At 72.2% G+C, this 13,677-nt stretch overlaps 3 protein-coding genes and 2 non-coding genes across 9 annotated transcripts in view; 3 read left to right on the top strand and 2 right to left on the bottom strand.

The window, feature by feature from the left end:
* H696_04469 (hypothetical protein) overlaps positions 1–3,290 on the top strand; it is a 3,739-nt gene extending 449 nt beyond the window's left edge. Inside the window, exons 2-5 of the mRNA XM_009498347.1 lie at positions 44–397; positions 579–774; positions 925–1,022; positions 1,219–3,290. Of these exons, the coding sequence (XP_009496622.1) occupies positions 44–397; positions 579–774; positions 925–1,022; positions 1,219–3,194 (2,624 nt within the window). The 3' untranslated portion in view covers positions 3,195–3,290. The remainder of the gene's footprint in view (positions 1–43; positions 398–578; positions 775–924; positions 1,023–1,218) is intronic.
* Positions 3,291–3,903: 613 nt separating this feature from the next.
* Positions 3,904–6,261, top strand: H696_04468 (hypothetical protein). Of its 4 annotated transcripts, none has more exons than XM_009498343.1 (6): positions 3,904–4,136; positions 4,218–4,728; positions 4,914–5,119; positions 5,257–5,358; positions 5,602–5,684; positions 5,785–6,261. In XM_009498343.1, the coding sequence occupies exons 1-6, from the start codon at positions 4,010–4,012 to the stop codon at positions 6,004–6,006; spliced, it is 1,251 nt and encodes a 416-aa protein (XP_009496618.1). In that variant the 5' UTR covers positions 3,904–4,009; the 3' UTR covers positions 6,007–6,261. The 4 variants fall into 4 exon arrangements, with proteins under 4 accessions (XP_009496618.1, XP_009496621.1, XP_009496619.1 ...); XM_009498346.1 differs by having other exon boundaries at positions 5,257–5,372; XM_009498344.1 differs by having other exon boundaries at positions 5,602–6,261.
* A 148-nt stretch (positions 6,262–6,409) lies between these two features.
* On the bottom strand, positions 6,410–6,488 carry H696_04467. Its single transcript has one exon. It is a non-coding gene; the product is annotated as a tRNA-Leu (tRNA).
* A 254-nt stretch (positions 6,489–6,742) lies between these two features.
* Positions 6,743–6,815, top strand: H696_04466. Its single transcript has one exon. It is a non-coding gene; the product is annotated as a tRNA-Lys (tRNA).
* A 540-nt stretch (positions 6,816–7,355) lies between these two features.
* H696_04465 lies at positions 7,356–13,632 on the bottom strand (the record flags this gene model as incomplete). Of its 2 annotated transcripts, XM_009498341.1 has the most annotated exons (5): positions 7,356–9,231; positions 9,408–9,558; positions 9,713–10,248; positions 10,500–12,246; positions 12,534–13,632. In XM_009498341.1, the coding sequence occupies 5 exons, from the start codon at positions 13,630–13,632 to the stop codon at positions 7,356–7,358; spliced, it is 5,409 nt and encodes a 1,802-aa protein (XP_009496616.1). The 2 variants fall into 2 exon arrangements, with proteins under 2 accessions (XP_009496616.1, XP_009496617.1); XM_009498342.1 differs by lacking the exon at positions 12,534–13,632 and having other exon boundaries at positions 10,500–12,380.
* Positions 13,633–13,677: the final 45 nt, after the last annotated feature.

Genomic DNA, 13,677 nt, shown 5'->3' with positions numbered 1-13,677 from the left:
GCCTTCCCGCGCATCCCCCATGCTCGCCATGTCCGGCCCGCAGAGGACCTCGGCGCCCAGACGACGTCCACGTCGCTGGAGCAACTGGCAGCCCGGCTGCACTCCCTGTCATCGGTGGTGGCCACCGGGGTGCGTGCGCATGCCGCCGAGCTCCGGGCTTCCGGCTCCAAGCCCGATACCGACACCGACTCCGGGACCGACGACGACTCCGACGATGACTCCGATGACGATGACGACGACGACGACGACTCCAGCCTCGATGACGAGGCCCTCTGCAAGAAGCGTGGATGTCAGAATGGCGTCTGCCGCATCGAGCACTCTGATGAGGCGGCCGTTCTCAGCCGCAAGGCGGTCTGCGTCTGCACCATGGGCTGGTCCGGCAAGCGTTGCGACAAGCGTGCGTCTCCTTCGTCCCCACTCGTCCGCAGTCTCCGCCCCCCCTCCCCCCCCCCTCTCTCTCTCCATCTCTTTGCCTGACCGCCCTTTGGCCATTTCCCCGCCGGGGCCCCTTCCCATTCGCCTTGCTCTCGCCCGATGCCCTGTGCTCGTGCACGTCCGTTTTTCCCCCACCCACGTAGCTCGCAAGTGCTCGGATTACTGCCAGCACGGCAAGTGCACCTCCGCCGGTACCACCGGCGTTTGCCACAAGTGCGAGCCCGGTTGGGGCGGCACCGGCTGCCACCGGGCCCTCTGCACCGCCGAAGACCAGGTCATCGTCAGCGAGGATGAGTGCATCCTCGGTCCGAAGGCCGGTGTTCGCCGGACGACGATTGCGTACGCCGCCTTCCCGCCCCCGCCCCCCCACTCCGCGACCCGCTTCCTCCGCGTTCTTCCTCGCCTTTTGATGTGCCCAAGCGCCCTGCCCTCCGCCTGACACCGTCATATATATGGTGGTCACCCGCTTGCTCTTCCTCCCCGATGCAGCTACAAGCCGACCGCCACTTGCATCGACCCGGCGGTCCTGCCCGATCAGCCGGAGGATGTTCCCACTCCCCCGCAGCACACCCTCGACCTGCCGTGCGGTGCGTGCCTCCCTTCCTCTTCCTTCGTCTCCCTCTTCTCGGCTGGATGCCTCGTGCACGCTTCTGTTTGCTTCCTCCCACTGATCCTATGTCCTCTCGGTCTGGGTCTCGGTCTCGCTCCCTCCCCGGGCCCCGGCTCCCAAATGTCCGGCTTCTCGCATTCACGCGCTTCGGATGCCCCGGCCCATGTGCCCAGGCTGTAGCAACAGCCGTGCGCGCATTGTCCCCGACATGGTGAGCGGCCCTTGCCTGGCGATTGTCTCGCCACAGGACCCCCGATTCATTGAGGGCCGGCAAATGCGCCTGCCGGTGCCGCTGGTGTCGGTGGTGGCCGAGACCCAGCTCGCTCGGGCAGCCCCCCTCGGCACGTATGATCTGGTGGATGTCGTGGGCCCCGGCTCGCCGGATACCTTTGGCTGCCTGGTGGATGCGTCGATTTCCTCGGTCCCGCCGGTGCAATTGGATGCCTGCTCCCTGGAGGGCATGTACCCCCCCCCGGCGCCGAGTGGCAGCGCGGCCACCTTCGCCGACACGCCGGACGAGGAGCTTCCCACCCCGGTGACCCTGGTCATCGGGCCTGGGGGCGCCCTGTCGCGCATGGCCTGGGGCCCGGTTTCCGGCCAATCCGGGTCCCAGGGCACCGAGGAGCCGGCCCGGCCGGACTTCGTCACCACGGCCGGGCTTCGCTGCCTGCCGCGGTCGTGCCTGCTGAATGAGCGCTCGGAGGCCGGTGCGGTGCCAGGCGCGGCATATGGCGACTGTGCTCCGGTCACCGACCCGGCCCAGTGCGATGTCAATGCCATCTGGCAGCATGACCTGGCCACCGGGGCGCTGCGCATCCGCCCGGAGCACCTGCCGCTGGATAGCATTGCCGAGGCGTCCTTCCCTGTGCATGTGCTGCCCGGCCAGCCGGGCGCCAGCGTGGTGGTGGCCCTGGCCGTGGATACCAGCCTGCCGGCCGGCGGGTCGATCCCCGACAGCATGGACAGCATGCAGGTGGTCCTGCAGCGGCAGGCGCCCCGGGCGCCGGAGACCGGCTCCGGCCAGGCCGCGCCGGAGGCCGCCACCTTCGAGACGGTGTACCAGCTGGATGTGACGGCGGTCAATGAGCGCGCTGTGCGCCTGCCCCTGGCGGCGCACCCGGCCGAAACCCAGCACTACCGCCTGCTGGTCCGGTATCTGACCTCGGCCATCCATGTGCCCGGTGCCCAGGGTGCCGGGGTAGTCCGGCGCCTGGCGCGTGATCTGTCGCATGCGGCCATCGCCGGCAGCCGGTCCCTGGCCGAGGTGTATGCCGCCGCGCAGGCGGCGGCCGGCGGCCGGCGCGATGCCCTGGTCCATGCGGTGGTGGTGACCCAGGCCGCGGTGCCGGTCTTCGATTCGATTCCCCGACTGGAGGGGACCCCCCTGCCGGAGGTGGAAGACCCGCCCCCGGGCGAGGGGTCGACCGAGCCGCCGCCCCCGGCCAAGGGCCGGAACACCACCGCCGTGCTGATGGTGTCCGGCTTCTGCATTTTGGTCACCTCGTTTGCGCTGTTTGTCTACAGCAAGAATCGCCGCGAGCGCTTCGACACCGAGGACATGCTGGACCCCAAGAACCCCGGGGCCCCGGTGCCGGCCGGCCGCGGGGAGATGATCGGCATGACGCCGATCCGGGCCGGGGCCGCGGCCGGTGCCGCGGCTGTGGCCGGCAGCGCGCGCGATGGCTACCATCGTGTGGACAGCTGGATGGCCTCGGATGAAGATGAGGAGGATGACATGGACCCGCTGGGGTTGCACAGCGCGGATTTGCACCATGACGAGCAGCAGGGCGGCGGCTTGCCGCTGTACTACCCGTCGGCCGGGGCGGCTGCCGCGGCGGCCACCCCGCGCTCCAATGGCGGCGCGCGGCTGATCATCGGCGGTGCCGGGCACCCGGCTGCCGGGGCCCCGATCCCGGCCATCCCGCCCCCTCCGTCGGCCGGCTCGCCGGGTGGCTTGTTGCCGCCCTCTTCGGCCGCCGGGTCCGGGCAGTTTGGCACCGGGGCCTCGGTTAGCCCGTCCGAGACGGCGGCCCTTGCCCTGGCGCCGACGGCCCTGGAGGCCGATGACCCGGGCACCGAGACCGTGCTCTTCGATGCCCCAGGCGAGGACCAGCTCCCGGAGCAGTACATGGGCTTCGACGCCAACTGAGAGGCCAGCCGGCGGCGAGGGGGCGGGTCGGTGTGGCGGCGCATGGGTGTGTGCGTGTGCATATGCATGCGCATGTATGTATGTGTGTGTGTGTGTGTGTATGTTTGACACGTGCCGCGTCCTGCTTCCGCCTCTCGTCCCCCCCTCGTCCTCGTCGTCCACCTCCCTGGTGTGTGTGTGTGTGTGTGTGTGTGTGTGTCTGTGTGCCATGTCCTTGTTTCCCTCCCCCTCTCCTTCCGCCCTCTCCTCCGCCTTTTGTCGCCTACCATGTGCCCTCCCGCCGGCGCGCGCGCCCCCCCCCCCCCCCCCGCGCCCGGTGGGTGGCCTCTTCCCTGCCTTTTTTGTCCTGGCTTTCATGTTGGGCTTTTGTGGCGCATGTGTGCTCTATGCCCCCCCCCCCGCCCCCCCGCAGTGCGGCTCGTGTGTGCGCACAGCAATACACACACCCTCCCCCTCCCTCCTTGCTCTTGTTTTCCGCCGTTGCCCGGGGCCGGTGTCGGAGCCCAGTCTCGGGCCTCGGCGGCGCGGCGGGCCCCGGGTATATCATATACGGGCTGGTGTGCAAGTGACATCGGCCAGTTGCCGCATCCGGGGGCTGTTCTCATGCCTTGTTTGTTTTCTCTTGTCCCGCCGGTTGGGCAGGGGGGTGCTTTTTTCAGGGGCTCTGGCTGGTTGGCGGAGGCGTCCGCTCGTCGATCATTCCTCCCCGCCCCCCCCCCGCCATTCAGCTCGTGTCGTTGGCGAGACGCTTTCTTTTTTTTTGCTTTGCCGTTTGCCCCCTTCCCCGTTCGCCGGCCCGTCGATCCCAGGCATCCATGGTTCTCGCCGCCGGGGAGCTCCACCGGCGCCTGACTCGTCAGGCCTGGCTGGTTCGTGTGCCCGACGGCACGCCCGAGCCCCTGCGAATGGCTGCCCATCTCCGGGCCCTGGAGGACATTACTGGTGCGACGATTGGCGCTTCCGGCGTCCCGCTCTCGGCTTCTGGCCGGACTGACCTGCTGACTGGTGCTTCTCCCGGGCAAGATGAGCAATCCGAGGCGTATTTCGCCAGACTGCGCGAGGCTCTGGCCGACACCGCACCCGCCGGCGTGCTGTGCCTGTGCGGAGGCGGCCCGGCTGTCGTTCGGGCCCGGCTGCTCCAGCTCGCGGCTCGCGCCGCCCACGGCCTCGGGCCGGTGGATCTGGATCGGGGCTCTGGCCCCCGGGGCGGCCAGGCCATCGCGCGAACGGCCCAGGAGTATCTCCTGGCCGCGGAGGCCGTCTGCGAGGATGCTCTGCGGGTGCTGGGCCGACGTGTGGCTTGGCGGCAGGGGCCCCGCACCCGCGAGGGGCCCGCACCCTGTGCATGTTTGAGAGCCACTCGGCCGCGGCCGCCGGCGTGGGCCTTCTTTTCCATGGAGTGTCACCTGGTCTTGTCGCAGATGGCCACACTTTTCGAGTTGCTGTACATTCAGCTGCGTCGGGAACTCACCGACCCTGGCACCTGCCCGGCGCCCCGACGCCGGACCGAGGCGCGCATCGTCGCGGCCGAACGGTACGCCCACTTTTTCCTCGGGAGCTCTTCGCCGCCAGACCGCCCCCGGCCCGGGGGTGGGGGTCGGCCCGGGGCGGTCGCGGCCATCCCGGGCGCCGGTCCGAGAGGCCCCCCCCCCCCCCCCCCCCCGCCTCGCCCCCTGCCTCCTGCTTCTTACCTCGCTTTTTTCGCCCTCGTGGCTGCAGGCGCTTCGCCGAGCGTGCCCAGCGCTGGCCGGTGTCCGTCGTATCGCCGGGGGTCCTGGCCAGGCAGCTCACCGAATTGGTGGGCATTCATCTTCGGATTGCGTGCTTGGGCAACACACTGCCGGCCGACCCGGGGGAGCTGTGCCGCTGTGCCGCCTGGGCCACTGACACCGCCGGGCGACTGGCCGAGCGCATTATCCAGGGCAGTGCGTGTTCCTTCCTGCCCTCTTCATGCCTCCTCCTTGCCTGCCCGGGGGTGCGGCCCTCGGCCGGATGCTGACCCCTTGCCTGCCGGTGGGACTGCCCTCCTGCATGTCGGTGGCTGTGGGCCCCGGCGTCGCAGCGGGCGGCCCGGTGGCCACACCACCCCTGTTGGCTGGCATCTTCGCCGCCTGGATCCTCGAGCTGCGCCAAACGCGTCTGGGCACACCTCACCAGACGCACGGTACGCCTGGGCATGTTCGTCTCCATGTTCATCTCCATGTTCATCTCCATGTTCATCTCCATGTTCATCTCCATGTTCATCTCCATGCTCTCTCTCTCTCTCTCTCTCTCTTCTACCTCTACCTCTGCCTCTGCCTCTGCCTCTGCCTCTGCCTCTGCCTCTCCCCCTCCCTCCTCTCTCTCTCTTTCTCTCGTACGCGCGCATACGGTCCCTCGGTGGCAGTGAATCTGACTCAGCCCCCAGCTCTCATCCTGCTAGGCTGTGCGGTGAACCGCGCATCGGCCAGCTCCATGGATTCGGCTCAGCTGGCCCAGCTCCATGTCCAGGTGCGAGGGGGAGCTCTGGGGGCCCTGTCCGGATTTCTCGCTCTTCGTCGCCCGTCCAGTGCCTGACCGCGTGGCCCCCTCTGGCCGGGATCCAAAAAAGCTGGCCCAAGCCTTGAGCGCGTGCGGCGACAACCGGCAGGCCTTGCGGGAGCTGGCGGCTGCCGAGCGCCTGGATCCGGCCCTGGGGGCGGACCCCTTCGTGCGGCTGTTTCTGACCAACCGCCGGCCTCAGGTCTCGCTCGAGAAGCTGCTCCGGCCATGCGGCCTGCGCCGGGCCCTCCGCCGCCACCCGTACGTATTCCTCGACAGCGCGCACACATGACCGGGACAGGGCAGTGCAAGGGCAAAAGGAGCGCAGCAGCGACCCAAGACGGCCGGCAGCAGTCCCGAGTATCTGGCTGTGGATTGTGTGTGTGTGAGTGCGAGTGCGTCTCCCCCGCCTGGCCTTTGTTTTTTCCCCCGCCCTCCCCCTCTTTCCCCCTGTCTGCCTCGCTCCGAAACATGCAACTGAGCGCGCCTCGCCCGCCCTGGCACACGCGAGTGGACAATCCCCGCGAGGCGGGAAGACAACAAAATAAAGTGACCACCATGCATGGATATGTGCAAAATATGCGTGGACCCTCCTCCCCCCCCCCCCCCCCCGCCGGCCGGCCGGCAGTCTGTCCTCCGTCGCCGGCGCGCGCGCATAAACACACATCACGGGCCCGGGCGCAAAAGAGAAGGTGTGATTGGAGTGGGACTCGAACCCACGAGGTTTCCCACTAGTACCTGAAACTAGCGCCTTAACCACTCGGCCATCCAACCATGTGGATGGGTCTCAAAGATGGACATTTGTACGTGTTTTCGCCCCCCCCCCGGGGGGCACGGACGCACACACCTCTCGGCTTGTCGCGTCGTCACCGCGGCCGGGGCGCCACACCCCGGGGCGAGCCGGCTCCGCCCGTTTGCAGGGCCCACACCGCGCGGGACGTCGTGGGCCTGGCAGAAAGGCGGAAATCCCAGGCACACGTTGCCCGGTCCAGGGTCTCTTATAAGACATGGCACGGGGCACATGTATAGCCTGTTTAGCTCAGTTGGTAGAGCATGGGACTCTTAATCCCAGGGTCGTGGGTTCGAGCCCCACAGTGGGCTATCCTTTTGCCCGCGCTGGGCTCCGGTCCCCATCGCACCGGAGGCGCGCACCACCACCGTGTCTCCCCCCCCCCCCCGCGCCCTGGAACAAGGACGATGACCGTGCGCGTGCTGCTGCGTGCGCCAACGCGCGGGGCCGCCTTTTTTTCCTTTTTTTCTGTGCACTCACCTCCTTGCAGAGACGCTCGGCCACGACCGCCTTTCCGCCCGCCGCCTGCCCCTCCCCCCCCCCCCACCCTCACCCCCGGCTGGCCCCCCCCCGGCCCGGCCCCAGTGTTCGCGTTGCGCGGTGGCAGCCACCCGGCCACCTCGGTCCTCCGCCGGTGGGGGCCCTTCGCGCCGCGGGGTGCGGGTGCCAGGGGCGACGCGTGTCCCCGTGTGCATCCCCCCCCCCCCGCCCCCACCCGGGCTGGCTGCCGGTTGCTTCATGTGTGGTCATGTATTTTCGGATCGATTGCCGCCCCTCCCGGCCGGGCCTCGGGGCTGCGCCGCTGACAAACAAACCCACCGGGCAGGGGGGCAAGGCCGGGCACATCCCCCTCAGCGGCCCTGCTCGTAGGCCCCCTCCACCGACCAGGAAAAGGGCTCCCGGCGTGGGGGGCCGCCCGTCGAGGGGTCGGTCTTCCGGCGGGCGCGTGTCCCGCCGCCGCCGGCGGCGGCGAAGCCCGCCACCGGGGAGGACGTCCGCGAGCCGGCCCGAGAGGAGGTCCCCATGCCGCCGGCCGCCGGGGCCCCGCCGGCCATGGGGACGGGATTGCCCCACAGGTCGTAGGTCCGGCGGTCGGGGGCGCGACCGGGCCCGCGGGCCGGGGCTCCGGGCCCGGGGCCGCTGCCGCCGGCCTCGGCCGAGTACGCCATCAGCAGGGCCTTGAGCTTGCTCTTTTCCGGGCTGCCGCCGGCCGGGAGGCCGCCAGCGAAGCCGTCGGCCCCGAGGCCCGGGCCGCCGTGGCCGGCACGCGGGTCGGCCCCGAGGCCCTGCATGGCAGCCGGTCCCGGGCCGCCGGGGCCGGAGCCCCCCCCCCCGCCGGCGGTGGCCATGCCGGCATGGTGGCCGCCGGGCTGGTCGCGGGATCCGGCCCCGGCGGAGCCGCCGGCCCGGCGCCGGGACACCGCCGGCCAGAGGAAGGCCGCCGCGCGAGCGGTCCCGGCCACCACGGCCGCCAGGGCCCCGACCGTGATGATCATCACCATGACCACGGACTTGAGGGCGGTCCCGACGGCGCGGGCCGCCTGGCCGGTGGTGGCCGACGCCTGGCGCAGGCGCCGCCGGCACACGGCCGAGTAGGTGCGCACCGCCTGCAGGGTGCGCGCGGCCTCGTAGGTGATGCCGGCGCGGGCGATGGCCCGGCGGGCGGCGCCGGCCGCCTCGGCCCGGCGCCACTTCCAGCTCCCGAGGGCCCGCTCGCTGTCCATGCGCGCGGCATTGAAAGTCCCGCGGGCCATGCGGGCCGACTCGGCGGCCGCCAGGCGCCCGTAGATGGCCGACCGGATCCGGTGGATCTGCACCAGCAACGGGGTGGAGGCCGGGGCGGCCGGGCGGTCGGGCGGCGGCCGGGGCCCGACGGCGGTCGGCACGCCGGCCGCCGGCTCCGGCATCGGCGCCAGGTTCAAGGCTTCCAGGGCGGCGGTCAGGGCGGCCCCGGCGTCGGCCAGCGGGTCGAAGGGCATCCCCGCGGCCAGGCCATGGATGCCGTGCGGGGTGCCGGCGGCGGCGGCCCCGAGGGCCGGGTTCCCGGCGCCGGGGAAGCCCGCGGGCGAGGGGTACCCCGCGGCGGCCGGGCCGCCGGCCATGGCGGCCGCCGCCGCCGCGGCCGCCGCGGCCGCCGCCATCGCCCCGGCCGCCAGCCGGGCCTGCCCATGGTACCCGGGCGCCGGGAGCCCATACCCCCCGGCCAGGCTGATGGCCATGGCCGCCTCCCAGAGCTCCGGGTCGGTGGCGGCCAGCCCGGCGGCCGGCGGCCCGACCCCGGTGGCCCCGGTCCCGGCGGCGGCCGCCGCCGCGGCCGCCTGGGCCTCGATGTCGGCCGCCCGGCGGGCCCACTCAATCAGCTGCGCGGCCAGGGACAGGCGGCCGGCGGCGGCGAGCCGAGCCGCGCGGGCCGCCAGCCGGGCTGCCCCGCCGGCCGCCGAGGCCACCTCCAGGGCGGTTTCCCGGGCGGCCGGCGGCCGGAGCACCGCCGGGTCCCGGCACCACCACCCGGCATACTGCCGCCACAGGTTGCGCACCACGAACACCGGGTCGTCATAGGTGGCGAAGAGGTACGGCCGGCCGACCAGGTGCGCCGGCGGCCGGACCCGGCGCACCACATCGTCCAGCATGCGGCCGCGATTGATCTCGCGGATGGTCTGCCGGCAGAGGGACTCCAGGTAGAGGGCCGTGTCGGTGAGGGCGCGCCGGACCCGATCGGACCCGATGCTGTCGGCGTCCATGCGCCCGTGTGTGTGTGTGTGTGTGTGTGTGCGTGTGTGTGCGTGTGTGTGCGTGTGTGTGCGTGTGTGCGTGTGGGTGCGTGTTAGGACCAATCCATGACTGTGGTCCCCCCCCCGCCCCCGGACCAGTGGGCAGCTCAGCTCCGACAAAGGAGCACGCACATCGGGGGCCCATGCCCCGGTAGCAGGGCCCATGCATCGAGGGCCGCGATCTCACGCAGGGCCACCGCCCACTCGACCGCATAGCGCTGGGCCTTTTGCGGGTTCCCGGCATTGGGGGCGGCCCAGATGAAGAAGTCCCCGGTGCAGACCACTGCGCACGCCCGGGCCGGCGGGTGGATGGGATTTCGGTCAGCGGCCAGCCCGGAGCCGGATCGTTGTGCTGCCCTCGCGCAGCTTCCCCCTTCCGGCCTCCCCCCCCCCCGGGCTCACTGCTGGCCCCCCAGAGCAAGCACACGCAGACGCACCGCCAAGATCCGGCGCCCACACGTAGGACGCGTCGTCGGTTTCGCCGCGCCGATGGCGGATCTCCAGGCGCAGGCCGGCCAGCTCCAGCCGGGCAGCCCGGTGGAACATGCGATCCGGGTACCGGAACTTCCGCGGCCAGTTGGAGCTCTGGGCGCCGAATTGGCGGTTGTTGGCCCGGAGGTTGTGCCCCCGGAGGAGGCCATACCGATCGAAGCGCCCGGGCAGCGACCGGTGCGACACGACGACAATCCCCCCGTCGGCCACCAGGCTGGCGGCCGCCGCGCACAGGTGGTCCCCCTCGTGCGGGTCGGCGGCCGCGGGGTCGGCAGGCGCGGCCGGGGCCGCCATGCCGACGCCGCCATCCTGCGCCAGGTGCAGCGAGTTGCGCACCTTCTGGGGCGACGCGGCGAAGAGCGTCTGCGACACGGTCTGCCGGAAGGAGCTCTCGATCTCCGGCAGCGCGGTGCAATGGTCCGCGTGGCCGTGCGTCAGGATGACCGCGCGGATGGGCAGCGGGCTGATCTCGCGAAGCCGCCTTCATGGTGTGTGGGTATGATTTTTCCCCCGCCCCGGCCATCCGTTTGCCGCCCCCCGGCCGGGAATGAGTGTCCCCGGGTGTTAGTGGCTGGAGGCGCCTGGCAAGCGGCCAGATGCTGGCAGGCCCGGCGAAACCCGACAGCCGAGCTGCCACAGCCCCGGGCAAAGAGGCGACGGCGCAAGAGGCCCCCCCCCCCCCCTCGGCCACCGGGGCAGGCCGGCGGCACCCACGACAAGCACCAAACGCACCGAGTGATGGCCGGCGCGAAGGAAAAGTGCCCGCAATCCACCAGCACCAAGCCGGCCGGCGTCTCGAAGACCGTGACATTGGCGAAGGTGAGGATGAACCAGCAGCTGATGCCGGGTAGGCCGTGGACCCCGCCGACCCCGGCATCCGGCGCGCCGGTGGGCCCGGCGAAGCCGGGGAACGGCGAGATGCGCTGCGGCTCGCACCAGGGGGCCCCGGTGGGCGACACGCAGTCGCGCTTCAGCATGCCGGCGTCGCCGCGCCACATGCGCTCGGCGATTTGCAGCACCTCGCCAAATTCGCCGGCCTGCTGGGTGACCGGGGTGACGTGTGGCGGCCGGCGGTGGGTGGCCCCGGGCCCGGGCGCGGTGCCGGTGGGCGCCGAGCCGCGCCGGGCCCCGGGCCCGGCCCCGTGGCCGATGTCGACGCCGGGCCCGGGGCCCGGGCCGCCGGTCCCCCCGGGTGGCGAGAAGATCCCGGCCATGGGCCCGGGGCCCTGGGCGGCCGGCCCTTGCCCCGGGGCCGGGGCCGTGTGGAAGCGCAAGCCGCCGCCCGGGGCCGGGGACACGAAGCTCCCGAGCAGCTGGCCGGCCGGGGCGGCCGGCGGGCGCATCCCCGCGCGGATGTACTCGCCCGGGGTGTGCGGCCGCCCGGGCGGCAGGATGCTCTGACCCGCGTGCAGGACCGACGAGTGGGCCCGGGCCCGGGGGACCGCCTCGCGGCTGATGCCGGGCCCGATGCCGCACTGGCACCGGACCCAGGCCGGGTCTTCCTGGCCGAACGCCCCTCCGGGGCCGCCCATGCCCGACCGGCTGCCGGAGTCGTCCTCCGGATCGGTGTCGCTGTCGGTCAGGGTCTCCTCCTCGCTGTCGTCCGGGGTGATGTCATCGCTCTCGTCGCCGAGCAGGTCGTCGCAGCCGCTGACACCCGGGTCATGGGGGTGGCCCTCCTCGCCGAGGGCCAGCACCGCGGCCGCGGCATTCGAGTGGTCTTCCAGCTGGCGGCGCAGGCGCTCGCGCGCCTTGGCATCGCGCCCGGCCAGCACCAGCAGCGCCTTGCGGATGAGTTCCTCGCCGACGCTGCTGCCGCGGCACAGCTGGCACCCGGTGCAGACGCTGGGCGGATGCCGGCGCGCCACCCGGCCGAAGTCGTGCCAGTGCCCGCCGTGCGTCGAGTCGTAGTCATCGGCGTCCGGCACCGCGCCGCCGGCCGCGATGAAGAGCGACATCTCGTCGGTCACCGGGGACCCGGAGTCCTGCAGGTGCGCCAGGGCCAGGGCCTGGCCGGTGGCCTCGCGCACATCATCCTCATGCTGGTGGTTCTGGTCCAGGGCCGGGGGCGGGCCGGGCCGGGGGCGGGCTTCGCGCCGGGCCGGCCCCCGGCGCCCGGGCTGGCGCTCGTGCGGCACCAGGCAGCTCAGCCGGCAGTCCGGGCAAAAGAGGGCCGCCTCCACCGGCCGGTTCAGCAGGCCGCGGATGTCCGAATCGTCGCCGGGCCCGAGCTTGCTGCCGGGCCCGGCGGCCGGGCGCCGATCGGCCGACAGCTCGAGCGTGGCCCGCCGCCGGCGCAGCGTCTGGCTGAGAATGTGACACTCGCAGTCCGCATCCGGGCAGGGGCACGGCAAGAGGGCCTCCGGGCGCCGGGGCCCGGCGGCATGGCGGGCATCCATGCCGCCGGGCCCCGGCTGGGCATCATCCTCGGCCTGGGGCATTTCCCCCTCCTCGTCGCTGGAGAAGTCGCTCTCGTCGGCTGGGCCCCGGGACAAGCTCGTCAGTAGGCGGCCACATGGCTGCTGGAGGGGCGGCCGGGGCGGGGAGGGAGGCCAGGCGGCAGGGGGGCCCCCTCGCGGCCTGGCCATCGGCATGCGCGGCCGCGAACAGGCGAGGCCCCCCCCCACCGCCCCCCGGTCCCCGGGCCCGAGAGGGTGCAAGGCGGGCACACCATGGGCCGAGCTGGGGCTTGGTGGCGTGCTCGGCAGGCGAGGAGGGAAAAGGAGGCGCAAGGAGCAAAAAAAAGAAAAAAGGAGCGAGCCGTACCGCTGGCCCGGCGGGCGACGGTGCTCGAGCGCCGAGCCGCCCGACTCGACTGGGGGATCCACGTGAAGAACACTTGTGACAGTTGGTCCTCCGCCAGGCGGCGGTAGATGAGCTCCTCCTCATCGGCCGGCAGGTGCTCATCGGTCCCCAGGCCGAAGGGCGTGGAGGGGGGCTGGAGGCGCCCGAGGCCGGGCGCCTCCGGGGACAGGAGCGGCGAGCGGGCCCGAGTCCGGGCCCGGGTGCCACGGGCCCGGCCAGGCTGGCGGCCATCGGCGCCGGCGTCTTCGTCTCGGTGGCGGGATTGCAGGCGCCGTTCTCGCGACTGGCGGCCATGCCGGTCCTGGTCGTGGTCGTGGTCGTGGTCGTGGTCGTGGTCGTGGTCGTGGTCATGGTCGCAGGCCGTGGGATCGCCCGCCGGCCGCTGGCCGATGTGCTCGAAAAAGCCTCGCTCCCAGTACCGGTCGTCATCGCCATCGTAGCCGTCCTGCTCGGCCCCCCCACCGACGGTGCTGCCTGGGTAAGCGGCACGGCGCAGAGGGACGCGCAGCTCGATGTCCTGGCCGGAGGCATTGACACAGGCCTCGCCACACACATGCTGCGGGCGCGGCCGCCCGCGCCGGCTCGGGCCCGGGCTTGCATCCTCCGAATCGGAGCCCGTCCGGTCGGAGAAGCTCGCCTCGGAGTCCGAGCCCTGATCGCTGTGGCTGCGGAAGTCGCCATCGCGCTCCGAGTCGCGGGCATGCTGCTGGTGGCTGTGGGGATGGTGGTGGTGGTGGTGGTGGTGGTGGTGGTGGTCCTGCTGCTGCTGCTGCTGGCGACGGCGGCGCCGCCGGCGTAGCTCCTCGCGCTGCGCCTGCCGGCAGGGCGAGAAGAGCTCCCGCAGGCCGGGGTCCTTCTCCAGCAGGGAGCTCGTCTCGGTGACGATTTCGATGGTCTGGCGAATGTCATCGACGGCCTGGTCCACGCGGCAGCGCGGGCGCCCGCAGCCGTGGATGCCGATCAGGGCCGCGCGCTGCGCCTCCCGGCGCTCCAGCTCGCCGAGCTTTCCATCGGTCACGATCCGGATGCGGAAGGGGTGGTTCTTGCCGAGGATGGACATGTCTGCCCTGGGAGCGGCCGGTTATGGGCAAGCAAAGGGCCAGTC

Source organism: Fonticula alba, assembly GCF_000388065.1.
Source record: "Fonticula alba strain ATCC 38817 unplaced genomic scaffold supercont2.7, whole genome shotgun sequence".
Lineage (NCBI taxonomy): Eukaryota > Rotosphaerida > Fonticulaceae > Fonticula > Fonticula alba.
The sequence above is the reverse complement of the archived record's forward strand: the minus strand, read 5'-3'. Positions and strand labels throughout refer to the sequence as shown.

What these genes read in the sequence shown, in the direction of transcription:
- H696_04468 (XM_009498343.1), top strand. Translation starts at nt 4,010, where the DNA reads ATGGTTCTCGCCGCCGGGGAGCTCCACCGGCGCCTGACTCGTCAGGCC. An exon ending in CGCATCGTCGCGGCCGAACG is followed by an intron (nt 4,729 to 4,913) that starts GTACGCCCACTT and finishes TCGTGGCTGCAG; the next exon opens with GCGCTTCGCCGAGCGTGCCC. An exon ending in CACACCTCACCAGACGCACG is followed by an intron (nt 5,359 to 5,601) that starts GTACGCCTGGGC and finishes CTCAGCCCCCAG; the next exon opens with CTCTCATCCTGCTAGGCTGT.